Below are 27,393 nucleotides of genomic sequence, written 5' to 3'. Positions count from 1 at the left end.
TAGAGGGATCAACAAGGACATTAAGATACATCATAGCTGAAGTATTAATATCTGTACAAAACAGAGTAGTAGTATTTCATTGGATTCCTAGCAAAACAAAATAGGTTTAATCTCTCTTTACAGCCATGTTGCTCGGGTAACAAAACACTAAAACATAAAGGAGGCCTCCATTATGTTTATTGAATGAACAGCTTATTGGCCAATGCACGAGAATACTTTGTAAATACAACACAATGAGAGACAGTCAAAAGCAGTTGGTCCAAACACAAAAGCATGCCCAGGGGCAGGCACTGCTGCATGCTGGAGACATGTTTGGCGTAATGAAAACAATGTGATCCAGCAACAAAACAAGGTTTTTGTGGCTTTACAGTGTGTCTAATTTTGGCTCTGGTTGTTTTTCAGACTTTTATGAAGTGCCTGACAAAGAGGTAGGCTTTTATGTAACAGCAATTACAAGTATGTTTTTTAAAGTATATTTACATGTGGAATTCATTGTGGTTTCATTTTATGGCATCTTTACAGGGAAACTCATTATCTCTTCCAGCAAGCACATCAGTGTGAGTCTTTCTTGACTTTTGTCTATTCATGTAACTGTACAGACATACAATATAAAATGACAGTATTGTGGAAATAATTTTGACTACAGTCTGAGACTCATCATTTCCTTTCAGATCCCGTCCAATCCCTACAATACAGTCGCATTCATTACCACCAAAGCCCAGCCCCAGGTACGATTCACACTGACAACATTCAAAGCAGCTACGTCATAAAGAGCAGCTCTCTCTGTCTGGTTACTCTCCTACCATTACACTAATAATGGGTTGTGTTTCTTTTTCAGACTGAATATGGGGAGATCTCCTACTGCTGTAAGTGATGACAAATGTGTTGAATTTCATTCAAAAAATGCATTTTACAGATATTTGATGTATGATGCACAGTTAGGAGGAAAGTAGTCTCATGCAGCCACACCTTTCTCCATAGCATTGTACGTGTCAGGGCTAAAGAAAGGTCTGGAAGCACCCATTATCATTCTGCTAGAGAGGAAAAACTGCTCTGGCTTGTTTGTATTTCTTTCAACCAATCATAATCATCTTGGAGGCACTAGGCCAGGGATGCAGTGACAGTGCCTCACAGAATAGTGCTGGGGGAGCTTATTTTGGTTGAACATTTGCATGTGGGGAGCTGAGCACTGTCATTTTTAAATGAAAAAAAAAAAAAACACAGTAAAAGAAGTTATATCGACTTTGTGATTTGACTTTTAATGATAAAAAAAGACAAACATAACATGACAATCAGTGCTGTGGAGATGAAACCCAACTGTACTTAAGTTCTGGAGGTGCTCACTGGACTCATTAAAACCACCGTCGATTTGTTAGCCACGTTATCACAGAAGCATGTCATCGGCATATGCCGCTGCCAAGGTAAAAATAAATCGAAGGGCATGTCAACAAGTTGTTTTATTCGTTGTAGATCTTTACAACAATTCACAGAAACAACAAAGGATCCTTTTTTTTGTCAAATTTTCTGCCATTTTCTGTGTCTAAGTTGTTAGCTCAGAGGTTGCTATTGTTGTTGTTTCCAGTAGCAAAGTGGATTCTGAAAACAGGCAGGTAACGGTAGGGCAGGAAAATGCTGGCCTAAATAACCGGCCCATGGCAGGTTTATAGCCACAGCCTACCTCCAATGAGTCAGACTAGGAGGACACTGACTTAATGGTATTGTAATTTTCCAGGTCCAGGAGCCGACAAACGATGATGAGTATGAAGTCTGTGATCCAAGTGATAGTGAGTATTCGATCAAACAGTAAATTAATTGTTTTCCACTTAATTTTTTATAAATAAAGACTGCCACCACAAATCATTCTGGTGTGCTACGCCATCTAGAGGTTGGGCAGTGGAAAGAGAAAAATATATTTCCTCATATTAAACAGCAGTGGAAGAAGTACTCAGATTCTTTACTTAAGTGAAAGTAGAAATACTACAATGTGAAAATAGTCCACTGCAAGAAAAAGTTCTGAATTCAAAATGTTACCTAAGTAAACGAAGAGAAGTATTATCAGCAAAATGTGATGAAGAATCAAAAGTAAAAGTACACATAATTTTATTTTATTTTTTATTTTATTTTATTTATTTTTTTCATTTTTATAGAATATTATTCTGTTTTTATCACCAACAAACACAACATGTATGAATTTTTAATGTTGTACTGTAGTCATTGAGGAGCCAATATTAAACTTTTTTTCTGCTGCATAGAGTGCTGCATCAAATCATATATTTTTATATGTAAAAAGTAATCAGTACAATATTTCCCTTGAAGATGTAGCTGAATAGTAGTAAAAAGTAGAAAAAAAATGGAAATACTAAAGGCCTACTTCAAAATTGTACTTAAGTACAGTACTGAGTAAATGTACTTAGTTACATTCCACCACTGGTAAATGGACAATAGTAACATATGATGTTTAGCAAAGCTAACTGCACACACAATAACTAGTCACTTATTATTGTATTGTGTGGTCATCCAGGTTCAAGAGAGAAAACTGCAGAGGGTCCGCCTATACTTCGACCCAAACCTTTGCCCAGAGAGTAAGCAGCACTTTTTTCATACAGTAACCTGTTTAAGCTTTAAAAGGGGAATAACTGATTGTTTGGGCATCTCTTTTTTTCTTTCAGGAGGTCACCAAAACCACCTTTAAGGCCGGTAAGGATGTCAAAGATTCGCATAATTTAAGATTGACTTTGGATTATCAGACTTTTTTTTATTATACAGAAAATCATTAAATGTGATTTTGTTTGTTGTGTGTTTGTTTTTTGCAGAGGCCAGATTTAAAATTTGACAGTAAGTGTTTACTTGTGTTTTATTCAGATACTACATGTGCACATCACTAGTCACACCAGGGTTTTTTATTAAACATTGTACACTCAGCCAGTTAGTGCCAGCCACTTCTGATTGAGATATTTTCCTGAAACACTATTTCACCTATATTGTTACCACCACATACATAGATGGATTACTGAATGGGCCCACCAGCCACAGACCCAGGGTCCAAAAGTGTTGGGAGCCCCTCCCTGCAAAATGTCACTCAAATAACACCAACGAATAGGAAAAGAGACTCAAAATGACCACAAAGAGATGCAAAGGAACTGCTAAGGAGACCCAAAATGATTACAAGAAGAGGCAAATCAACCACAAAGAGACCCAGAATGACACAAAAAAGACACAAAATTACCACAGAGAAACACAAAACCACAAAAGGTTGCTAAAACCCACAAAGTCTGTGTTTCTTGCTCCCATGTAAGAGGGATGGTGGGGCCTTTTGTTTATCTGTGCTCAGGGACCCAGTGTCTCATAATCTGCTTATGGCCGCACCTTTCATTTACTCAGTGGCTGTAATTACAAACATACACATGCTGCATATGCAGTACAGCACATTGATGACTTACTGTAAATTGAAGCCAAGTCATTAAAGATTTTCCACATTAAACCTATTCAAGTTAAAGCTGGCAGTTAAACATGCACACTATGAGCCTTGAAACAACTAAAAAACCTATTTACATGTTTCATTTGTGGAATGTGTCTTCAATTTCTACTCATTACTAAACAGCAAACATAGTCTCGTTACCATATGTCTGGATTTCCACAGGCCACACACTGCCTGTGATGCAAATGGACCAGAAGCCTCAATCGAAAGCTTTTTCACTGGACTTCAAACGACCAAAGTAAGAAATGCAACATACACGTTTATGTCCACTGAGCATACGCATTTTTAATGCTCCTCAACTGAGGAAAATTGCCTTTAATCACAGCTTGGTGCTGTGTGTTTACTGTGGTCTGCTCTGTTTGTGGTCTCTCTTGCAGAATTCCTCTTCCACAGCTGACCTCCCACAGTAAGTACAGCTCCTGCTCGAGTCTCACAACAACTATATGCACAGTGAAAGAAATTCAGAAACAATTACATTTCTGCATATCACACATTATTATAATGTTGTTGTCTGTTGTCCCAGAACCTGCTGACAGAGGAAGTGTGTCTGCTGAAAATGACTCAATAGACCAAGACAAGGTGTGCACTTCCATCATATTGGAAAGATGAACCTTTTTATACAGCATCTTCAGTGATAGCTTAACATTTTATCCTCCATCTACTTTCTTTCAGGACGCAGATGTCTATAGGAAAACTTGGTATGCCAGCGAATGTGACCGCAAGACTGCTGACGATGCCTTGTGTCGCTCAAACAAAGTGAGGATCGCATTATTTGGGAGAGCACAGTCATCCAAATGAGTAGTATGTGCATTGTTTCCCATAACCTCCCCTATAGGTGGGTGTGACTGTGAGTGCTTTCTGTTTCAGGATGGGGCGTTCATGGTGAGGAAGAGCTCCGGTCAGGATGCACAGCAGCCCTACACATTAGTGGTGTTTTACAAGGGCAGAGTGTACAACATCCCGATCCGCTTCATACCAGCGACACAGCAGTACGCTCTGGGAAGAGAGAAGAGAGGAGAGGAGGTACTCTTTATTTTTCTCAGTTTGACTGCCACTGTGGCCCAGTTGTTGACGACAAAATGGAGTTTATAGGGATTAATCAATGTTTTGCACAATGTTAAAAAAAAAAGTTAGAGTCTAATTATATGCAGGCTTTCTGTCGGAAAGGGATTTCTAGGATAAGGTTAGGGGTTGAGTTAGAATGTATAGATTCTGTCAGATAGGACTTTCTGTCAGAAAGGACTTCCGCATCACACTGCACCAGAGCTCAGAGTTATTGCCTGGCCAACAGGCTTTTTTCACAGCAGACCAGAAGCGGAGCAGGAGTGGCATATAGGCCTAAGGCTCCTCAATGTTTTCTCAAAAGCCCTAATATTTTAGGTTTTTAAAATACCATTAACTTTGTGTCATTCAGATAATAATATATGCTGATAGGGGTGTGCCATATTGTTCACGATAATACCGGTATAATTTTTAATATCCTCCTGAGACCTGAACTTTTGTTTGGTATGTATTTTTAATTTCTCCTAGTTATTTGGGATCAATATAACCCAATAAGTGTGGAAAAAACTAAACATTGTCAATGATAATGAAGTCCCAGTACATGCCCTCAAACAAGATGATGATAAAGTCCCAGTGTCCTCTAATGAGTATTTCCTAACAGTCTTAGCCTGTTACTGTTGCTAAAATTGGTCAAATTTGTTGCCATATTAAACTAGAAACATTAAACATAAACAAGTTTCAGCCATATATTTTGATCAGGTTCACTGTAGTGTCGGGTTCAGCTGCAAACTGACTGGCAGAGATGGCTGCCATCTTGTTTTTACAGATGGCAAAAAAGTGACCATGAATGAGGACAACAGATCTAACTTAAGTAGAATGAAGTATAAGGTCAAGTAAACCCAAACTGTGATGTCCTCATAGTAGGACGTAGGGTCTCAGGAGGATATGATATGAAAAATTCACATCATGATACTCGCAGTATTCCCGCTTGTTGTCATATTGACGTCATACTGTTCTGCATGGCAACAACAAGCATGGCTGAAAGCAAATTTTTACCGATTCCAAAAAGAGGAGCAGCTCCAGCAGTGTGGAATAAACTGTGGGGTTGTTAGACCTGAGCGTCCTGAATGTTTTATGAACAGCTGCGGACTTCTCTTTTAGCGAGTTACCACTCAGAATGAACTCATTCAGCGGCTTCTCCGGCAGCAGCACAGCGTCTCTCCCTCTCCTCTCTTGCTGTGTGCACATAGGAATCAGTGTCTTCAAGTGATTTTGTCATAAGAATTTGGTGATGTAAAGCTACACATAACCTGACAATCGCAGCTTGACGAAAAAATGTGAAGCATAAAGAGAGCATAAAGGTCCAGGTGAAAAAAAAACAACTCAGTCATTTGGGATTTTGCTAAAAGAAGGAAATCACCTGTTGATTTCAATCAATCAATCAATCAACCTTTTTATTTAGACTCCAGGTCCATTACAAAAGACAGACAAACACACAAATGATTTATAAATACAGACCCCAGGGTTAATTTTTTGTATTTGGAAGCTGTTTTAATGTGTAATTTCTGGTAAATTTTATTTTGTTGGACTGTTATTATTGTAAACAGAATCTAAATTTCACTCTGAGTTACTGTTGTTTACAAACTATAGAAATGAGAGCTCATTTTTTACTGAATATTTGAAGGTAAATTGTTAGGTTAACATGTAAAACGATATCACTTATTTTGTTTCAATTCTATTTTCTTAAATTAATAATAAACATTTTTTTTTAGTAATTTGTAATGTTGCCAAGAATACCCTGAAATATCATGATATTATTTTAGGGCAGTGTCTCCCACCCCTATGTCCAGGTGGTTTATCCTAAACTATTCCCTAAAGAAATTGAATACATTTGAGTAAAAGTTATTCTGTTGTTCTGTTATCTAAATCAGAGTATTGAAAATGATATTTACTTGACATTGTTGGGGATCCTTGATTTCCAATTAGAGCAGCCCAGATTATTATGAAATATGTGAAATCAAATGTAGCAAATTTGTGAGCTTAACTTTATTTCTGTTAACTGTACTCCAGCAAAGGATAATAAAAGTCGGTTTAAACATTAGTAATGCTGTTTACGCCAAAGTCCTACCCTATCTATGTTATATAACTTAAAAATAGTAGGCTCTAACAATATTTGCTAGTCATTATGGACAGCTGTGGAGTCTGTCATAACAGTCATTTTCATATCTATCTATGGCATGACGTGGAGTTTTTACGGACGCTTATCGATCATACATTTTACGCTGAGATTTACCACGCTCAAATTAAAAGATGGACAGTGAATAAAGTGCTCTATATAATAAATAGGGTTTGATATCAGACACAGCTAATGAGCTGGTGTGCACAATGCCAAGACTATCAAAAGATTATTCCACAAATGGTTTTGTAAATCAACTTTCAAGATCATTTAAAATGTTTAGAGGAAGATTAAGAAAATATTAAATTTTACCTCATTAACATGATTTGATGATGGGACTACTAAGACGGACATGTAAACTTCTGACACCAACTTCATCACCATCCTTCTCTTTTGCAGTATTTCAGCAGCGTCTCCCACATCATCGAGAACCACCAGAAGCATCCTCTGGTGTTGATCGACAGCCAGAGTAACACCAAGGATGCCACCAAACTGTGCTACCCTGCCAGGCCCTAGATGACCCTTGCTGGTGGCAAAAAGCCGACTGAACTTGTGCATCCCAACCTGCTGCGTGTACCGTCAGACTGTTGTTCACAGAACTCACTGTGCGACGCTTTTCTCCTCCTTCAGTGTTGATCTGCGGTCCTGTCAGCAGGATTGTATGCTGGACTTGTCTGCATTGCTGGCCATGCAGAGCCAAAATAGCACTGACTCAGATGACTTTTTAACTTGTGTTTTATTAAGATGTTTTTTTAATGCTCAGTCAGTAAACAGTGTGTTAAAATTAATGCAAGGAATGAGACGGTGAGGCTGTAGCTGAAGGACGCAGGTAGACAAAGAATTTGTTTATGACAGCAATACTTTGGGGAGCCAAAAATACAAAGTTTTTGTTTTGTTTTTTTAATAAAACTTTTTTTCTGGTGTTGTTATAACTCAGCTCACATCTTCAGTCATCACAAAATGCGAGCAGGGACTGACAGACTGGTTCATTTATTGTCTGGTCAACAAGTAATGCTATCATACTCATGCATAGGTGTTGCATAACAAGAATTCCTAGGCACTTTGTGAAAATTCTCAGGTAATATTTTACAGTACCTCTATCTGGACTATGTACACAATTATAAATCTTTTATCTAAATTGAAAAAAGTATATATACAGTGACTTACTGACACTGAAATGTGCACTCCAGAAACAGGGATACATGCACAATATCAGTACATATAGGACAAGTATATCTGTCTAATGCTTATAATCTAACAAACACACACACACACTCACACACACTGTTCCCTTGCTGTGAATACTGAGGGATCATGGCTGCATAAGGAAATATTGAGCCACAGTAGGACACTGGTTGAGATTGTCGAAAGCTCAGGCCTGATAAGGTGAGGTAATGGGAAATATAAATCCTCCTTTCATAGTGCAATTAAAAGATAAGATTATCATTTCAAGTCAAAAGAGGAAACTTACTGAGGAAAAAAAACCACATGATCAAATCATCTAGGCCTCTTGAATCCAGATGTAAAGCTCCAGTGTGTAGGATTTAGTAGCATGTAGCAGTGAGGTTGCAGAACTAAAACTTCTCCCATCTGTCAAGCGTGTCGTGAGAACTATGCTAGCCAACGCAAAAACACAAACAGCCGCATCGAGAGCCAGTGTTGAGTTTGTCCACTCTTGGCTACTACAGAAACAATGTAGCGGACTCCGCCATGTCTTAAGATATAACCAGCTCATTCTAAGGTAACAAAAACACATTAATTCCTAGTTTCCGGTGATTATAAACTAATGAAAACGTAGTTATGAATATTATATACCATATCTGCCAATAAATGCCTCTAAATCCTTCACACTGGACCTTTAAAAAAAACTTTTAGTATTTCATTGACATCACAAAACACAGGTTTACTTTTTTTTAAATTAATCGTGTCTTTAGGGTTATCTGCCTCCACTTAATTAATGCAAGAAAATATACCTCTTACAGATAATACTATTATTTAAACATAATTTGGAGTTGATACAAAAATTTTACAAATACACTGATTCTTCCAATGGCCCCCAAAAAGCATCAAGAAAAGCATATAAAGGCTAAACCTAAGAGTCATAAATAAATGATGAATAAAACAGCTTATTCTTTTTTTTTTTTTTTTTTTTTTTTAAACACACAGTTTTGGTATATCTGAGTAACTTGTGGGTCTCTGCGTCCCATTCCATAAACATAAATATGATAGCTACCACACTGTAGAGCCTACCCGTACATAAACTGATTCATATAATTCAGATGGTATGGCAAATATACATATTACAGTGTTCTATAAAAGATTCCATATGACAGTGTACTTAAAAATCACCTTAAATAAAGCTATTGCGTAGACAAAGTACAAACAATACAAAGAACTAAATTATCAACACCACATCCTTGTGGCTTTACGAAGAATCACTAATGTACGAAGAGTTTGTATCAAGCTACTCCAACTGTGAGAGAGACAACAGGTAAATGTTCACCCTGAGAATGTGAATCCTCCAGGAGGCGTGAGAATGATTTGACTCTCCTCTAAACCAACCAAACAAAATTAAGACTTAAAAAAAAAACTGAGGAGACTGGCTATCACTGTTTCCATTATTGTTTTGTTTGTACTGAAAAGTCATGATTTTCCAGACTGCTTTTCATCCAGTGTGTGCGACATTATGAGTTTTCACAGTTTGGCCCTTTCCACTCCATCAGGTGTCGCTGCCGATGGACCATCCACGTTTCCTCACTTGCAAAGGCCCTGCCGCAAAACCAGCAACGAAACTTCCTTGCGACATCCCCGCTGGGAGAGACCGCACCGACAACTTCATACTTTTTCCTGCTCAGCCTACGAAGTTTCAATTTCAACATAAATCTCTCCTGTACTGGATTTTCAGCACAGCCTGGAGAATCAGGCTGGGCATCCGATGAGTCATTCATCTCAGGGACCTTGCCGTCCATGGCTGAGAGAGCGTTCATAGTTCTTCGTGACAGTACGACCTTCTGCACCTCTCCTCTGTACCTGTTGATGACCTCCATGATCCTGGCGACCTCGGGGATGTCAGCATCTGGATGATTTAGCACCACAACAGGCTGGTCTCCCGCTGGACGCTTTACCAACTGAGATGGATTTATGGCTACTAATTTCAGGGTCCTCTCCAGGTTCTTTGGGAATGGCTGCCTCTGATGCACAGGGGCTGGTGAGGGATCCTGTAGGATGGCTTTTCCGGCAGGCAAGTTGGTGTTGCTGAGGAGATCTGGGCAGGGGTCAGTGGGCACTTCTCTGTCTCTCACCACCTCAACACTCTGGTCACTGTGCTCTGAAATGAGAGCATTACCTGCAAGACAAAAGTTGAAAATACTCATTTCAAAACAGACAGGTGTGCTATTGCAAATGTATGTAAAGAAGATGCCACTGCATGTTAAAACCTTAGCCATTATGGCTATGCAGGAACAGTAATTTGCCATCTTACCATGTGCTGTAATAACAGGTTGGGAAACAGGGGAAGACTTGGTGTAACTGCTATGGGGAGTCGCTCCATCAGCAGCTGAACTCATCTCATTGTCTGACACATGACACTCTGTGCCACTGCCTGATGTTCGGAGCTGTACGTTCTCAGGGCACATCTCTACTTCAGTCCTCACATCTGACTGGGCTGTCATACAAGCTGAACCGCTCTCGTCAACTTCTGCTTCCAAGAGCTGCAGTGACTTCTCTGTGTCATCCCGCATTTCTTGATGCGTCGACGGCAAGCCTTCGAGCACAACAGGTGTGTTTCTGTCCATATTTTTATACCCCATTGGCTTTGCAGCACAACTGGGGGTTAGCTCTTCTCCTGGCTTTGACTGCGGACTTGAAGCGATGGCTTCAGAGGGGTCGTCCAGATCAGTCTCAGAAGCTTTGGTCCATTTCTTCTGGTGTGCTTTTATTAGCAGCTTGTTTTGGAGAACCTGCACTGTCTCCTCTGTTGTCGTATGAGGGCTTGGCAGTCCATGATATTCATCCATCAGACCACCTCCTGATGGAGACAAAGAGCTTTGAGACACCCACTGCTTCTCCTTCACTGGATTCTTCTTCAACACTATCTTTAAAGCCACACCTGATGCTCTTTTAGCCACCGTTCTAGGTCTGGCCTTTCTTTTTCGTCTTCGTCTCTTCTTTTTTGGTGCAACTTTATGAATCTGCTCTTCGCTGTCATTTGTCAGCTTCAGCTCACTGGAGATATCAATCCCATCCTCATGCATAGGCTCCTCTGGTTTTTTATTATATTCCTTGATTTCCTGATCAATCTTTAACTCCTGATTCTCTCTGTTTTCCTGCATTTGAGTGCACTCAGATGGCTCACTGTGGACTGGCATTGAGACAATGTTATTTAGTTTGGTTTCAGTCTGTGGACAAGGTGTATGATTGCTCAGATTTGACTGACATTCATTTTGGTCGACTACACAACGAGCATCATCAGGAGTACTTTCAGGGGTTTCCTTGTCTGATGATGTCATCATTTTCAACCTTTTGGCGTAAGTAGCACCGTTCTGAGCCACTGTTATCTTGTTCTTGACAGTCAGGACGGTGAGATCCGATGAGTTAGACACGATGCCATTCTCTGACCTCGGGTGAAGATTCATGTCTTGAGGGACATTTGACAAAACGGTTTTAAGAGCCTTGGTCCATTTCTGATTACCGTTTTCCCCGGCAACAGATTTCATCAAGAACTGTTGAGTCTCCTCTAGTGTTGTTTGTGGATCTGACAGATGGCAGTATTTATCCAGGAACTCTCTCCCTGGCAGGGAAAGACAGTCCTCTGTCAGCCAGCACATTTCCCTAACTGCACTTCTTGTTAATCTAGGCTTAATTTTTGGGACTGGGTCATTTTGTTTCATTGCTATGGAGCGAACCTCCTCTTTCTTCTTCTTCTTCTTGCTCTGATTACCATTCTGGCAAAAATGGACAGCTTTGACGTGCTTAGTGAGTAACCATTTGTAAGAAGTTGCATAGTCACAGTGCTGACAACGTAAAGATCGAGTGGTTGTTTTAGGACCATACTTATTCTCACCCTTTACGTGCAGTGATAGATTATTACCTCCTTCCAGGCCCAAGAGCTGCAGTGACTTCTCAGTGTCATCTTGCATTTCTTGATGTGATGATGGCAAGCCTTCGAGCACGACAGGCGTGTTTCTGTCCACGTTTTTGGACCCCATTGGCTTTGCAGCACAACTGGGGGTTAGTTCTTCCCCTGGCTTTGACTGTGGACTGGAAGCGATGGCTTCAGAGGGGTCGTCCAGATCAGTCTCGGAAGCTTTGGTCCATTTATCCTCTTTCTTCTTCCTCTTGCTCCGATTACCATTCCGGCAAAAATGGATAGCTTTAACGTGCCTAGTGAGTAACCATTTGTGAGAAGTCGCGTAGTCACAGTGCTGACAACGTAAAGATCGAGTGGTTGTTTTGGGACCATACTTATTCTCGCCCTTTACGTGAAGCGATAGATCATTAGCTCCTTCCAGGCCCAAGAGCTGCAGTGACTTCTCTGTTCTCTGTGCTCTGCACAAATCATGTGCATATGTGTGCTCTAAAAATAGTCTCACATCACCTGTGGAGAATTTCTGACACATGTCACATGCATATTTGCCATTTTGGCAGTGATACATAGTCAGGTGTCCACTGAATTCAGGCCATGTGCGCTGAACATTGTCATGACAAATGCTGCAACTAGAAAAAGTGTCTTTGTGGCTTAATAGATGAACCTGAAGGAAGGAGAACTCATGCGTACGGAAAGCACACAGATGACAGGAAAAAACTGGTGGGCTCCCTCTGTGCTTTTCCTCAAAGTGTTTCACTAAGTCTTTGGGAACATATTCCAAGTTGTCCCTGCATTGGGAGCATGTGAACCTGAGTGTATTGCCGCTGTCATTTGTCCTGTGCTGACCCTGCTGTGTTCCCTGTGGGGGCTTCTTTGATGAAGGCCACACTGTGCTTTGCTCCCACTCCTCTGCTATCTTCTTTGGTCCATGCTTATCTTCACTTTGCATAGTTGGAGGCTGAACGGCAGTCTTCCTGAGGTGGGGCCGTTTTTGCCAAACTGTATTCTTCTTGTTGACGCGCCGTTTATTATCTCCTCTGGAGGTAGCTGCGCAAATATCCACCAAATCCATGTTTTTTCAGGTCTCTGACAGAAAAAAAGCAAGAATCAGCGACAAAATAATGCAGCCTCAAGGCAAATGCAACAAATGGAGGGGTGCTGGTTCAACTGCATTTACGTTTGGCATAAATTTCATTTTAATGAACAGCATGTTGTGTGTTTAGATTGCTGTTTCATTATTCACAGTGAAGCCATAAAAAGAGGCTGCTTTCACAGTCCTACTCTGCATGTTATTAATGTTGGTCCACCTGTTGCTGGCTATGGTTCAAAATGCCTGTGCATGGATATTTATTCATTTCACTCAAACCAGGTTTAAAACAACGACTTCAGATTGTTATCTGCTCCCCAGGTGCAGGAAACTGCACTTTAACTCACCTGCCCACACAATAGATTTGAACTTGCTGAAAACACAGCTACACACGCTACGGTGGGAGGCGATATTAAAAACCTCCTAAAACCAACAAAGGTACAAATAAAAAGACAAGAAAGGCTTGAGGTAACACTTGTTTGTAGCAGATTAATCGGTGAATTGTGCGGCCATTGTGCAGTTTGAGTTGACCACAACAAAGTGATGAGACTGCCTTTGTAAAGAGCAACGACCGCCCTGGGAATTGCGAAGTTACGATAAAACTATCCCACCATGATACCGTTACAGCCTTTCACCTTTAGCATGAAAGCACATGTTGTTCTTTAACAAATGAGCTAACTGTTAAAACGTTTTCTGAAACAGCGTTTGTGTGATTTGAATTAACGTGACGCGACGAGAGCTTACAAAGACGAAATAACTTTGAGAATAAACAGCGTGGCAACAAAGTTACGCCACAACAGTTTTTCAACCATGCATCGAGTTAGTAGTGCAGATAAACCCGCCGGGTTGTGTAGACATATCATAAAGCTGTAGTTGTGTGTGTAGTTGTCTTGGTTTTTACCTTTTCTTTTGTGGGGAGCTTGACAGCTCAGCGAGTGGCAGCCATGATGGTTCATACGGGGATTACAGCCTCTGAGCTGCTTTAGCTTTTAGCCTTGTGCCTCCGACAGAGAGAGCAGTCCGAGTTGTCCTGGGCCTACAGCTCTACACAAACACCGAGCTGTTTTAATGCAAACATTGCATTCATGTACAGATTTATTCACATGGGAATACTTCATGTGTGTCAGTGTAAAGTAAAGAAACCCCCAAGCGGTATAAAATAACCAATCTAACATCCGCTGATAGCTACATCCATCAAATAAACTGTCTCAAGTTAAAATTGTATGCTGCATAAAGGAGAGTGAACGATGGTAAACTGTTGGACTGAAACATTAATATGTCATTGTCAAATACCACAGTAATACAGTGTACAAGCTGCCAGGCAAGTAGTTTGTGCCCCCTGCACTGTATCTGCCCCAGATAAGTGTGGACCACTGAATTATATGTTAAGCCTTCAGGGACTGTTCTTTACTTATCAGAGGAGAGGAGTGGCTGGGGTTGAAGTCTCTTTTTTTTTCTTTTTTTTTTACCCTTGAATGACCTTCCCTCCACCATAAATTAGTTGTTAGATTTTAAAAACGCACCTTTTGATGTTTGAAAGTTAAAAGTTAAACGTCGAAGACGAAATCCTGGAGTTGAACATAGCCTTGGTTTTTCACTCTTGTTATGCAAGCTGATGATTTTCATAAAATATCACTATTTTAAACTCAGATTTTTATTTCATTTTTTTCTGTTGCACATGGTGTGTCCAAGGATCATTTGAAACTTGAAAATCCAGCAATAATTTCTGTTTTTACAATTTCTGGCTATAATATATTAAAAAATCTTAAGTAAAATAAATACAAAATGCAACCTATAAATTTGTATGCCCCTCCCCTAAGCCAAAATAAAAAACACAAGTCCCACCCCAGTTCACAAAAAATTGACATACTCCCCCTCCATAAGTAATGAACAGTCCCTTAAAACATGCTGCAACATACATTTACCAGCCTCTGTACATAAAGCATTAAATTGGGCATTGGAGGTAAAAGGCTTCAGATTGAAAGAAAAAAATAACTAAAAACACATTTTGTACAATTTAAATAATCTATAAATGATCTATAATATCACATAATCAAACTTTGGTACAGAACTCATAACAATAAATGTACAGAGAAAATCTGCGAGAGTTCAATGAGTTCAACAAGGGAGCATTAAGACTATAACATGAAACTGAACGATTTTTAAATGGAAACTGTTTATAAGAAAATACATAAACTCTTTTATGTGCCATGTTGTACTTCCCAGCATTCAGTCTCTCATAGCCAGACTTATCTCACGCTGTGCCAGCGCTGGAGATACAGTAGTAATGTAATGACCATTACTCAGGGAGTGTGGCTGCAGGTTACTCTTGCTTGAAACAGGGCAACCTTTGGGTCATCTCTGCAGTTCACAAATCACATTAACATACAATGACGGGCTACTCCACACAGTTCAATAACAGCCACAAAAATAGGCCACTAGCCTTGAGTTCAGTGAATGTGAGACACTTTGTTGCATCTAGATGATGTAATCTGTAGACTAATTTGATCCAGTGACCTTTTAGTGGTCTTTAGTAAATTTATAATCTATTTAATCTATAGATAGATAGATAGATAGATAGATAGAATACTGTAAGAGTATCAGAATGCTCAAGTCACAGAGAAATGCACACAGTCAACTGTGTCTTTAAACAATCTGTCAGGATTTCTATGAAGTTGTGATGTTACAATAGCCTACTGTATACCCTTAGAGTATTTCTAGAGCTTTACCACTCTGAGGGTGAATGTTCACATATATTGTGTGCCACAAATCTCAGTGTGAAAGCCTGGGTTACCCACTACACAAGAGTGTTTGTGCATTTTCACATTGTTCTCAACAGTGCATTTCTTTCCCCCAAAAGCAGACACAGAGTTGGCCCGTCTGGCTATAACTTGGATCCAAAGCCAGGGCTGATATCTCCAAATCACTTTACATCAACAAATTGGAGATCAGCATTTCTGGATTTATATTGGCGCAACCAACTACACAGCAACTCTTCGGCTTATCTTAAACCATTTTGTTTAAAGTAGACATTTGGAAACATGTTTCAACCTTCTCTGTGTACACTGATGCTGTCTGAGCAGAATGCCGGATTGTTTTCCCCAAAAGGCAGCATGGTGATGAGAGCCTACTCTGAATGACATACTGATGTTGCGATGTTGTATGTGGATGACATCAGACGACAGGAAGTAAACAAGCTGTTGCCTAGCAACACATTTCCAGTGAATCTGTCTATAAAGATTGAAAATGACCCGAAAGTGCTGTTACAGTTCCACCAGCTGCAATGACGGTGCAAAGACACCAAGAGCTCAGATGCTGAACACCCAGAAACACTCACCAAACAGAGCACACTGGGCTTTTTCAGTAGGGAGGATTCAAGACACAGGCACTAAAACAGCATTTCAAAGAGATGGTGAATACAGGTATATTCAGGCAGACAGTATGAGAACAATAATGTCTTTTTTGACCAGTAAAGCATGTAAACATGATCTAATAGAAACCCAAAGTACAGGTATGAACCTGAAACCTGAACCTGAAAGAGGTGATATAAGCATAAATACGGCACCTTTAAAATGTAACTTTGTGTACTTAAAAATGTGTCATCTTGTATTTACTGGCGTTATATGTGTTGGATCAACTTACTACTAATACTTTACAGCTTACAAACTCTAAGGCAGCCTGCAATTTCTTGACTTTTATTGTGAAATTTGTCAGACATTACTATGGATATGCATTCCATCATTTCTGTGTGACTAATTAGTTTGTTATTAAATCTTATGTATATGAGTCTATATGGGGAGAGTGACCTTTGTGCTGTCAATGGCTTGGAACAGAGCCTTCCCAAAACTTAGATAAGGTAAAGATGAGCATTGGTGCTGACCAAGGAATGTCTGATGTACAGAAGAAGAAAAAAAAATCAATGGTTCAGATTTAGAAACCAGGTGAGTCATTCATGATCTTTGATGATGTAGATGGACCTAAAGATGATGCCCACACTGCCGGTACTGATCCAGTGTTATATCAATAACTGACAGAGAGCTTACATCCTCTGCTTTGGTGTTTCTCTCAGTCTGCTCACAGAAAGAACAGCAGTGGGTTGTTCACATTCCTGTGCAGGTCAATGGCCGTCAGCTGCCCTCCACCGAGGCACTGCATGACACCACGGGGATGAAAATCACAGAAAGGACGGACACGAGCTCCCTCCACCCAGGACACCATTTGCTTCCTCTAGGAGACATTTCCAGCCCATTAAGAACAAGATTACCCACTACCTCAATAGCCTTTACCACAGAGCAGTCAGCATTACCAATGCTCTTAAGACTCACCCCCTGCATGCAGCCACAATATCTGGACTGCTGTTATATATTGTTAAAGCACAACATGGAAACACTTTGACGTCTGTGCACCAGTGCTCCCTGCAGAACAGAAGAATGTAAGCAGCTTCCAGCACAATACAGCTGCTAAAATTATAGTGAAATGTAACTAGCAGATGACACAGTATTATAGATATAGTTCCTAGATTTCAGTAGTGTTTTCAAAGTCACACATTCAATTAAGTATTTATGAAAACTCTTTACAGGAGGAATTTTGTGACCAATCCACTGTTACAAGATGACTGGAAAATGGATATGACACAGCTGGATCATACTAGCTCCATGAATACACTTTCTTGGAAGCCACAGAGGAGTCGACACACTAGTTTTACCATTTAGAATCATTTACAAAGCTCATTTCCTCCTAATGCTGCCAGATTAACAAAGTAGACATCTCTCTAGCACAGTGCATTAGATGAGTTCCTTTGCTTTTGAAAGACAGGGAAGCCATTGTAACATTGATGTCGCTTTAACCTATTTGGGTCAAATTGAACTGTGCTGTGCTGCTGGGGCAGAGTGACCCACTTTGAATTTGTACTACAAAAAATGACTCAATGAATTATTTTACCAATGTGAAACTTTGTGTCTTCTCTGGAGAGAACATGCACAGGAATACATTTAGTTACATACAAAATAGTACAGAAAAGGTAGTACACATAAAGTATTTATATTGTTATATATCTCATTTAGTTTAAATGAACAAGCAGGCTAGAGTCAAAGGGTATAAGTAGTAGATTAAACCAGTCTGGTTATAGGAAATGCGCCAAAAAAAAGGTAATTTCGCTTTTTGTAACCTTACCTTGATGTAACACTGCTCTCACAGCAATTTACCCATAAACATGCATGGTAACACACATGTACACATGTAATTTCTTTGCCTTTTGTCAGACTTGCATCATATTTCATTCATTTAACACAACACTTCACACATGGATTCACTTACTGTAGATTTCAGTTCCTCCCAAACTATTTTGCCACTTTGTACTTCATGACAGAGAGAGGGACAAAACAGATAAATCCCCACCAGCATCATCCAGCCTAAACCAGCATCATGATGAGCTGAGCTGAGGGATGCTCATGGTGCCTCGGGGCTAATGCAAAAGAGCAAGACAAATGGGATAGTGATAGATGGGTGTTCACTGAATGTTATGTACTGTAGTAAAATATCAGTTTAAAACAAATAGGATATCTACAGCCCAACACATGAAAACCATGTCTCAGTTTATTTTCAGGGTAACCACTATTTACAGCTTCATCAGGCCAAGGAGGAGGCATACAGAAGTGGGGGCAGACTCCTGTGCAACCAGGCCAGAAATACACAGACAAAGGAGATCAGAGAAGCAAAGAGGAGATACTCTGAAAAGCTGAAACACAGGTTTTCAGCCCACGACCTTGCATCAGTGTGGAGAGGCCTGTAGGACATCACTCTTTACAGGAAACCACCTCCACACTTAGTGAAGACCCATCAACTGGCCAGCAATCTGAATGTGTTTTACTGTAGCTTTGATAAACCCACTTTCACACCCCTCACCCTCTCTGACTCAGACCACGTCCACTCTAATACGCTTTCATTTTAAAACAATCTCTGTAAACACAAGCATTTCAGCACTGTTTCAGAAATAATTTCCATCCATACCAACATGCCTAAAATTGCAAATCACATGACCATTCATGTACACTGGGCATGCACATGCCAGTGTAAACAGGAAGTAGATTGTCTACTCCTTGGCTGGTTGCTTGGTTACAGAAAATACTACAAAGATGGCGAAAACTAAGACCAGAGATTTCTTCGCTTGGACCGACAATGAGGTGGAACAGTTATTGAACGTATGATGAGTATAAGGTGGACAAGGCAGCGGAAAACAAAATGGGAGTCATTGCAGATCAAATATGGCAACACACTGAAGTGGTACCAGGAGTATTATCCATCGTCAGAGGAAGACATGACAATGGGAAAGGCGTAGCCACACAAGAAGGATCAAATCACAAGTTATGTAGACCTATCTATAACAGTTTGGCTTGATAACTTGTAAATGATAATACCAAAGCAGGAAGCAAACATGGGTGTCTGTTGAGTTTTCAAACTCAATCGAGGTCGGCAGCGTTTTCAAAGTTCTCTGTTTTAGGGGTTCGGAAATGCCAGAGTAGTGTGGATGCCAGGTGTAAATGTAGAAATAGCTGTATGTTTTATAACAAATTTTTAGTGTGGATGTAGTCACACAATGAACCCCCCCCCCTCTGTCACCCACTTACCCCTCACTCCTGACCCCCCACCTGCATTTAGGATTTGTGAAGAGGAAGTGTGACTGACAGGAGATCAGAAGGGCTCCAGGCCCAGACGGTGTGTCTCCATTCTGCCTGAATGTCTGTGCTGACAAACTGGCCCTCATCTTCAAACAGATTTTTTACAGATTACTGAAGCTGTGTGAAGTTTTCTCCTGCTTCAACTGCTCCGCTCTTATCCCCAAGAAACCCTCCATCACAGGATAAATTGACTACAAGCCCATCACCCTGATGTCTGTGGTCATGGCTCCTGTAAAAGACTGGTGTTGTCCCCCTGCTTGCCCCCCTGCAGTTTGCCTACAGGGCAAACAGGTCAGTGGATGCGGCAGTCAACATTGTACATCCTGCAACACCTTAGTCTCGCCATGTAGACTTCAGCTCAACATGCAACACAATCAGCCCAGATGTCCTCTACTCCACACTCACCCAGCTCACTGTGCCAGCCTCCACCTGTCAGTGGATCACTAACTTCCTTACAGATCGGAGGTAGCAGGTAAGGCTGGAAAAAAATCATTTCTAGCACCCGGACCATTGGCACTGGTGTTCTCCAGGGATGTATGCTCTCCCCACTGCTCGTCTCCCTCCACACCCACGACTGGACCTCAGGAGACCCATCTGTTTAAACTCATGAAATCTGCAGATGACACAGGGGTCATCGGCCTGATTCGGGGCAGCTATGAATCTGGACACAGACAGGAGGTTGAATAGCTAGCCCTCTGGTACTGTCAAACCAACATGGAGCTCATCACTTTAAAATCTGTGGAGATGACAGAGGAATTGGTGCCCCTAAAACCCACACTGAACAGCACTCTGCAGAATCCTTTGGGTTTCTGTGATCCACAATCCCCCAAGACCTAAAGTGGATGTACAATAATGACACCACCAGGAAAAAGGCCCAGCAGAGGATGTACTTCCTGGCCAGCTCAGGAAGTTCAAGCTGCCTCAGTAGCTGTGGATACAATTCTGCCATTCCAGTCTGTTGTCTGCACATCTGTGTGGTTTAAATTGGCTAGCAAACAGGGCAGGAACAGACAACAACAGGCACTCAGGGTTGCTGAAAAAATCTGTTCCTGTTCCCACCTCTTCCCTCTGATAGGCACAACAGAGTACTGTACGCCAAAACCAAGAGGCAACCTCTGGGGCTGAAAAATGAAGCCAACACAAAGTGCCAAAAACTGCAGTCCTTGAACAGTCCAGAAGCCAGTCAATCCGCATAGACCCCCATGTTAAAATGCACAACTTTTTTATATGACTCACCTGTTTAAATTATATTAAAGCTTAAAGTTACGCATGATTAAGGGCGGGTCGCTTTGAGTGACAGGCTACTGATAGTGTCCTCAGCTTCTCAGTCAGATCCACCACTTACTCCCCCACAGCCCCAGCCTGTCACCCACCGGTCATTTCTGGCATCAACAAAACAAGATGGTGGCAGCTGAAATGCCAAACTCAAGGTTTCAAAATGGTAGTCCACAAACCAATGGGTGACATCATGGTAACTACGTCTGTACAGTCTATGGCAAAAACAGCCAAACAGAGGAGCAGTTTCTTGCTACAGGCAATCACTATGATTACCATTTAATAGCAGTCCAAGAAACAGTCCCTGTGGAATAACCCTGAAACACCAAGCATCCACTTTACCAGTAAAGTATATACTTTTATAGTATAAACATTGTAAACACTGTAAATATATGTCAGGAACACTTATATTGTCATACCCACCTACCCCGTGTATATAAACAACATTGCATTTATCATTCCATATTTATTTCAGCACCCCCTGCACTCTGCAGTGTGACCTGTATTCTATCAGAACTCCACACCAAAGAGCTGGTGGAACACAGAGTGAAGGTTGCCAGTGAAATGAAAAATAACTAAATAAATTCACCTTGAATGTTTTTCAAAAATAATCTTAATTTTTTATTGGCCAGATTTTCAATCACTATTAATGTTTCCCTCATCAGAGGCATGTGCATATTTCTGCTGTGGAAAACTGGATCCTCTCAACTTCCCTTTCACATGGATTGCCTGCATCAGGCCTGTGATTGGCTGCGTCCTGTGTGCGGTACCTGGGAATGGAGTAATGCTTTCAAGTGCTAATCGGGAAATTGAATCACTTTAGAAACTTTCTGGGAGAGAGTAGAAAAATCGGACTTAGTATTTCTGGTTAAAAATGAAATTGTACCAAAACTTAGAGGATTATTTCAACAATGAATAAACCATGTATGACGACGGTTGTACTAGAGCGGTATTGATAAAAATTAAACCCATTATAAGATGTAATAACAATGTAGCCTTGTAGCAAAAATGATGCATATTAGAACATGTTGTGTGTTGTTCACCCGCTTAACACCACTTTTTGGCTTTCTCCGCTTCATTTCCATGGATTGTTAACGGGTCCTCGACATAAAGCTGGCGTTTCCTGAAGCACGTGAAGGCAGCAGTGGTGTTTGCCGAACTCGTGCTGTGGCGAATAGCCTCAGTGACTACAACAATGAGTTTGAGCAAGCAGGGCCGGCTAGTTTGAAGTTTACTTCAGAGAAACTGCCTGTAATATTCACTATATGTGCTAATTGGGTGAGTCTCCACTTTTCATACGCCAGCTTCAATGGTTTTTATTTCCTAGTTTGGAAAAAGTCAATGAACGATAGGCGACTGATCACTGGGCCAACTCCTGATCCGCTAACGCGAACAGTTATGTGGCGTTACAGGACACTTCAGCAAGTTAAGATAGTTTTTCTATGTGTAGATCATCCTCAGAACAAAGTCTGTCTTCGGATTGATTGTCTTTCATATGATTTGCCTTTCACAGGGTTTCAAAGCACTGTGTTAAATGGAGCTAGAGGACCAATGGTGGAAAGGACAACTCGCTGCAGATATATACCAGGCGCTACGATACAAAGTGAGGGTGACACAATAAACTCAGTGATGGCTGCCATAATAGACAAAATGAAACCACTAACCACTATGGAGAGAAGTGTTTTTAACTTCTGTCGTGCTTTATTTGCTTTTGCATATGTTGCATCACATCTTTTCTTTGTGTCACGCTGTTTTATGTAGTTATTATTGTCTTTATGTAGATTTGCCACCCCCAGATGAATCTGTGTTCTTTGTAACATGTATGTCTCTGTTTTGGATTTTTTTTAGGCAGATACCAAATAAATCCATAAAAATATCTGATGCATTGGTAGATTTTTTTCTTTATTTGTTTTGTTTTGATAAAAGCATAACATAAACAAATATTCCTCACAATATGTAACTAGAAAGTAAGAGAAAAATGTTGCAGTGTAAAATGAAAATTGCTGTCTGGTGGACAAAATTATGGAGACAGTTTTTGAATTATGCAAAGCAAAGCACATTTTGATAGCTCTACACTGTAGTGTCTTGTGACTTACCTGCCAATATATACCTGTCAATATGTCAAGTATGATGGATGTGCTCAGTATTCAAACAGAAAACCAAACTAAAATTTATTGACCGTCAAGTCTGACATGTTGTCCAACAGGAGCTCAAGTTGCCTCCCTACAAAGGCCAGTCCCCTCAGCTCAACTTCAGACGGTACTTTGCAGACCTCATAGCCATCGTCAGCAACCGCTTCAAGCTGTGTCCTGCAGCCAGACACCTGGCAGTCTACCTGCTGGACCTCTTTATGGACCGTTATGATGTCACGGTGCAGCAGCTTCACATGATCTCACTCTCATGTCTTCTTTTGTCCAGTAAGTCTGTAGCTGACCCTCCACTCCAGCATGTGATTGCTCAGTCTCTGCATGGTGTGATGTTTTGTAACTTTTTTTCATTGCAGGTAAATTTGAGGAAAGGGAGGACCGGGTGCCTAAACTGGAGACCCTGAACAGCCTTGGCTGCATGAGCTCCATGAACCTGGTCCTGACCAAGCAGGGTTTACTTCACATGGAGCTGCTCCTGCTGGAAACTTTCCAGTGGAACCTGTACCTGCCTACTGCTGCTCATTTCATAGAGTACTACCTGTCCATTGCTGTCCACGAGGGAGACCTCCATGATGGCTGGCCCATGACCCTCCTGGAGAAGACCAAACTATACATGGCCAAGTATGCTGATTACTTCCTGGAGGTTTCCTTGCAAGGTAAGTTTCATTCCATCCATAAGGTCTTACAAATGGCCCTCCTTCGTGTGATCAGAAGACAAACAGGGGTCCTGGGGTCCTTAAGTTGGAGTTCAGTTTCCCTCAATTTAATTCAAAAGATATTATGCAGATTTGAGAATGTATACAAATGACATAGGTTTAACTATCACCACTCATACCTTCCTACATACTGTAAGGAAATCAAATGAGAGTTTAAAGGGTTTTTAAGGCTGGCAGGCAACCTGTGTGAAAAACACAAATGTTCTAATGCTGTCTTTTTTGGCTGATTATTTTATGTATAAAAAAAAATACCTCCTTGGGTTATTCTTAACAGAATACAAGGGGAACAACAATGTCGACCCACAAAATGTGTCTTTTAGCTTTTTTCCTTATTTCATCCAGATGGTATGAGAAAATAAAGCTCTTGAGATAGTTTACAGTCTATAGTAATTAAATGTAACTCTGTTTTCCTGTGTCCATCCATCTGTGGTTAAAGAAATACTTCACCTGCAAAATGACCATTTGTTTATCAGTTACTCACCATGTGTTACCTTTTAATTTATAAAGAAAACCTTGTTTTTCTTGCATGCTCTGCAGTGAACGGAGAATCCAAAAAAGGTGACAATTTTTTATTAAGTTAAGTCAATGGGAACCATGTTTAACAACAGCAAAACTATATCAAAACATCTTTTTACAAGTTGTCAAGCAATTTGTGGGGTATAATCCAAGTCTCATTTATAAAATCTTATGTGCAAACACTTCAGTACAAACAGTCTCATGCACAGCCACGTAGCGGGCCTGGACACATGCGTTTAAACTCTAGAAAAACAAAGCTTTTTTATACAAAATCAACATAACAGGCGATGAATAACTGATGTGCAAATGGTCATTTTGCAGGTGAAGTATCCTTCTAATATATTGTAATCAATATAAAAACTTGATTCACAATTTAAAACATTTAAATGTGTGACTTAAAGTCAGCTGAACCACAACAAATCATGTGAATTCCATAACAAAAGAAAATCTGAGCTGGCAATTGCTGATACTCTGCTAAGCTAGTTAGCTTTAGCATATGTTTAGCTAGATTTTTATTCTGTTTCATGACTGAATTTATGTGGTTATGTGGAAAAACACGCAGTTGTGAGAAAAATATTGATTTGTGAAAAAGGATATTTTTTATTTACAGGTAACAGCAAGGGAGAAATCAAGAAGTAAATGTAGTTGTAGTTTTAGCTTTAGCGAAGGCTAGCCATGTTCAGTTCACTAGCTAGCTTTCACTTGGTATAACCCTCTTGTTTTAGCTGTCGTCGTCTGTCTGTCTATGGCAGGGAGACAATAGGTGCAACAGCAGCTTCAACAGCCAGCTGATTTTATATGCATTTTCCATGGAAATGTTAATGAAATAATAATATTTTATGGGGTAAAATTATTAAAATCATTAAAAACTTAGATTCGGACCATAACTCTGTATTGACCAGTTCTGCAGTTTTTGCTCCATGTGATGATGGATTGCTGTTTTCTTTCTTCCCTCAGATCATGTGTTTTTGTGTTTTGCCCCCTCACTGGTGTCTGCTGCGTGTGTGGCCACCTCCCGCCTCGTCCTCCACCTGTCCCCTACATGGCCACCCCGACTGCAGCGCCTCACAGGCTACACATGGGAGAACCTAGTCCCATGTGCCGAGAAACTACTCATGTGTGTATTAGTCTGTTGCTGAGATGATATATACATGCTCATGACCGCTAATGAAAATAACTGTAGTGACCAAGGACAATCTAACATACAGGAGTTGATCTTGAAGATCAATACTCACAACACACAGTGCATGCTGCTACATTACACAAGGACAATAGGATGTCACACACATTACAGATAGTAGATTACACATTTAAGTCACACACTGAGCACGTCACCTTACAGCACTGATTTTTTTCCACTAATCAGGGTGCAACTCTTTGTTTGTTTTTCTCCAGTGCACATGACAGTGACGTCAAAGAGGCCAACAAGCAGAAGTGCCAGAAGCCTGGCCAGCAGCAGCAGCAGGGCCAGACGGTGTACCACAGTTCAGGTCAGACAGCCACTGTGGCCCAGTACCTGCACCGGCCCAGCGTGCAGTACCCCCAGCAGGTTCCGCAGCCGGGTCTGGCCCCTAACCACAGGCCTGCCTCCTACCTCAGCCACTCCACCGCCAGCCTGCAGGGTCCTAATGGCCCCCAGCATGGCAACACCCAGGCCATCACTGCCTCCCAGGATCCAAAGTCCAGCATTCCCAACAGGGCTTATCAAGTCAGCATGCACTACACCTGCGCTGCTCCATGCTTTGATAGATGATAGATTTTCAGATAGATGTAGTTATTTTTGAGGAAGAAGAGATAAGAGATGTGATCTATTTCTCTTGAACAAAACAGAATTCACCAAAGGAAAGAGTGTTTTTAATTTGAATAGACTTGATGAGATTGGTACAGCACTTTGAAAGACAAGGCGTACACAATGTGCAATATGCATACTTTGCTGTCATTTTCTGTGGAGAGCCTGCATTAGGATATTTGATTTGATTTGTTTTTTTGTTTTCTTTGAGATATCAGTTATGAATGTTGTTGTGAGGCTGCCAGAAGCAGAGTTTGCACCACTGTGCCGAGTAGTGTTACTGTATAATTTAGCTGCAGACCAAAAGTCCTGTATTTATTTGAGCCAAATTACCTCAGAAGTATTGAATGTACAAATACCTCGTGCCTATAGCCTTTAAGTTAAGGGCATTTGCATAAAGGGACTTCCGTTGGTTTGTGGGTGAGATTATAGAGCCCTTTTTGTGTAGGTGTTCTGTACCTCGAACTTTTTTGTTTGTTGTTGTTTTGTTTTGATGTGTGTCACTTGTAAAACTAAGAAAAAAAGAAATACTCCTCACAATTTATTTGCAGAGAAAATTGCAGCTCTTCTGCACATAGAGGATTTCAGTCAGTGCTGTGCACTTCTATGATGACATTTTTAAATAAAATACAAATCTGTGTAAGTTGAAATGAGATGTTCGCCCCGCTGATTTCTTTTATATTGCCTAAAAAGAATCTCTGGTTTAAAATGGAATCATGTAATTACATCGCACTAACAAAACTCGAAGACATGGGTAACTGAGGACGGCCTTGAGTCAGCAACTATTTTAAGTGTCCATGGGAGAAAAGTAGATGTGCTGCTGTAAACAAACAAATCTTTTAGGTGTCTCAAACATTCACTGCAGCTGAAACAGTTTTAAGAAGATTTTTGATTATTGTGGCCCAAAGGTGTGGAACTTAGACGTTTTCTGTCATTTCTAATGTATAGACACGTGCAGAAATCCCTCTCAATTATTACTTATGACTCACTAGATGTGTGTGGCGGTGTATTCATCTGCAAAGAGTCTGCCCTCTTATTTTCGGTGTTCAGTACATTTATGGGCGTGACCTCAGGTGAGGTGGGGGCTTCACAAAAAGGTTGCATCTAGGTGCCAGACTAAGCAGCAGGCATTCAAGAGACAGTACTGAAAAAACAAATATAGTGAGGTGAAATGCCAAATGAGAGTGAATCTGGTGTTGGCTTTAACTTTCACTTTTGTTAGCAAGCGTGTTCACAAGCAATTCACCATAGTTTGCCTTTAAATTATGTTTATTATTGAGGTCATAGTTTGTGGTGGTGTTTAGCTGGAATGCGTTGTTGAGAGGTGTTTCTACTCTGCCTCCCTCATGCATGTTAATGAAAAGGGAACTGTGACCTCAATAATTTACAGAACTGAGTTACACAGAACATTATGAGCTTCATAAAGACAGATGTTATAGCAGGG

General features: G+C 40.6%; 3 protein-coding genes across 5 annotated transcripts in view; 2 read left to right on the top strand and 1 right to left on the bottom strand.

Moving 5' to 3' along the window:
* blnk (B cell linker) overlaps positions 1–8,778 on the top strand; it is a 35,673-nt gene extending 26,895 nt beyond the window's left edge. For all 3 annotated transcript variants that reach the window (XM_078176249.1, XM_078176250.1, XM_033613583.2), the window contains 14 exons: positions 403–428; positions 523–557; positions 672–728; positions 839–866; positions 1,733–1,784; positions 2,522–2,582; positions 2,670–2,697; positions 2,814–2,835; positions 3,641–3,716; positions 3,856–3,884; positions 4,002–4,057; positions 4,151–4,234; positions 4,346–4,501; positions 7,056–8,778. In XM_078176249.1, the coding sequence (XP_078032375.1) occupies positions 403–428; positions 523–557; positions 672–728; positions 839–866; positions 1,733–1,784; positions 2,522–2,582; positions 2,670–2,697; positions 2,814–2,835; positions 3,641–3,716; positions 3,856–3,884; positions 4,002–4,057; positions 4,151–4,234; positions 4,346–4,501; positions 7,056–7,172 (827 nt within the window). In that variant the 3' untranslated portion in view covers positions 7,173–8,778. The remainder of the gene's footprint in view (positions 1–402; positions 429–522; positions 558–671; positions 729–838; positions 867–1,732; positions 1,785–2,521; positions 2,583–2,669; positions 2,698–2,813; positions 2,836–3,640; positions 3,717–3,855; positions 3,885–4,001; positions 4,058–4,150; positions 4,235–4,345; positions 4,502–7,055) is intronic.
* An 8-nt stretch (positions 8,779–8,786) lies between these two features.
* znf518a (zinc finger protein 518A) lies at positions 8,787–13,942 on the bottom strand. The gene is made up of 3 exons (XM_033613581.2): positions 13,731–13,942; positions 10,138–12,828; positions 8,787–10,002 (listed from the first exon to the last, which is right to left on the bottom strand). Exons 2-3 carry the CDS (start codon positions 12,812–12,814, stop codon positions 9,341–9,343), a joined length of 3,339 nt encoding a protein of 1,112 aa, XP_033469472.2. The 5' UTR covers positions 12,815–12,828; positions 13,731–13,942; the 3' UTR covers positions 8,787–9,340.
* A 7,979-nt stretch (positions 13,943–21,921) lies between these two features.
* Positions 21,922–26,599, top strand: ccnj (cyclin J). Its single transcript, XM_033612854.2, has 6 exons — positions 21,922–22,059; positions 22,295–22,384; positions 22,988–23,198; positions 23,285–23,584; positions 25,118–25,277; positions 25,556–26,599. Exons 2-6 carry the CDS (start codon positions 22,316–22,318, stop codon positions 25,911–25,913), a joined length of 1,098 nt encoding a protein of 365 aa, XP_033468745.1. The 5' UTR covers positions 21,922–22,059; positions 22,295–22,315; the 3' UTR covers positions 25,914–26,599.
* The last annotated feature ends 794 nt before the right edge of the window (positions 26,600–27,393 follow it).

The sequence above is a fragment of the Epinephelus lanceolatus genome, chromosome 17 (assembly GCF_041903045.1).
Source record: "Epinephelus lanceolatus isolate andai-2023 chromosome 17, ASM4190304v1, whole genome shotgun sequence".
NCBI lineage: Eukaryota > Metazoa > Chordata > Actinopteri > Perciformes > Serranidae > Epinephelus > Epinephelus lanceolatus.
The sequence above is the reverse complement of the archived record's forward strand: the minus strand, read 5'-3'. Positions and strand labels throughout refer to the sequence as shown.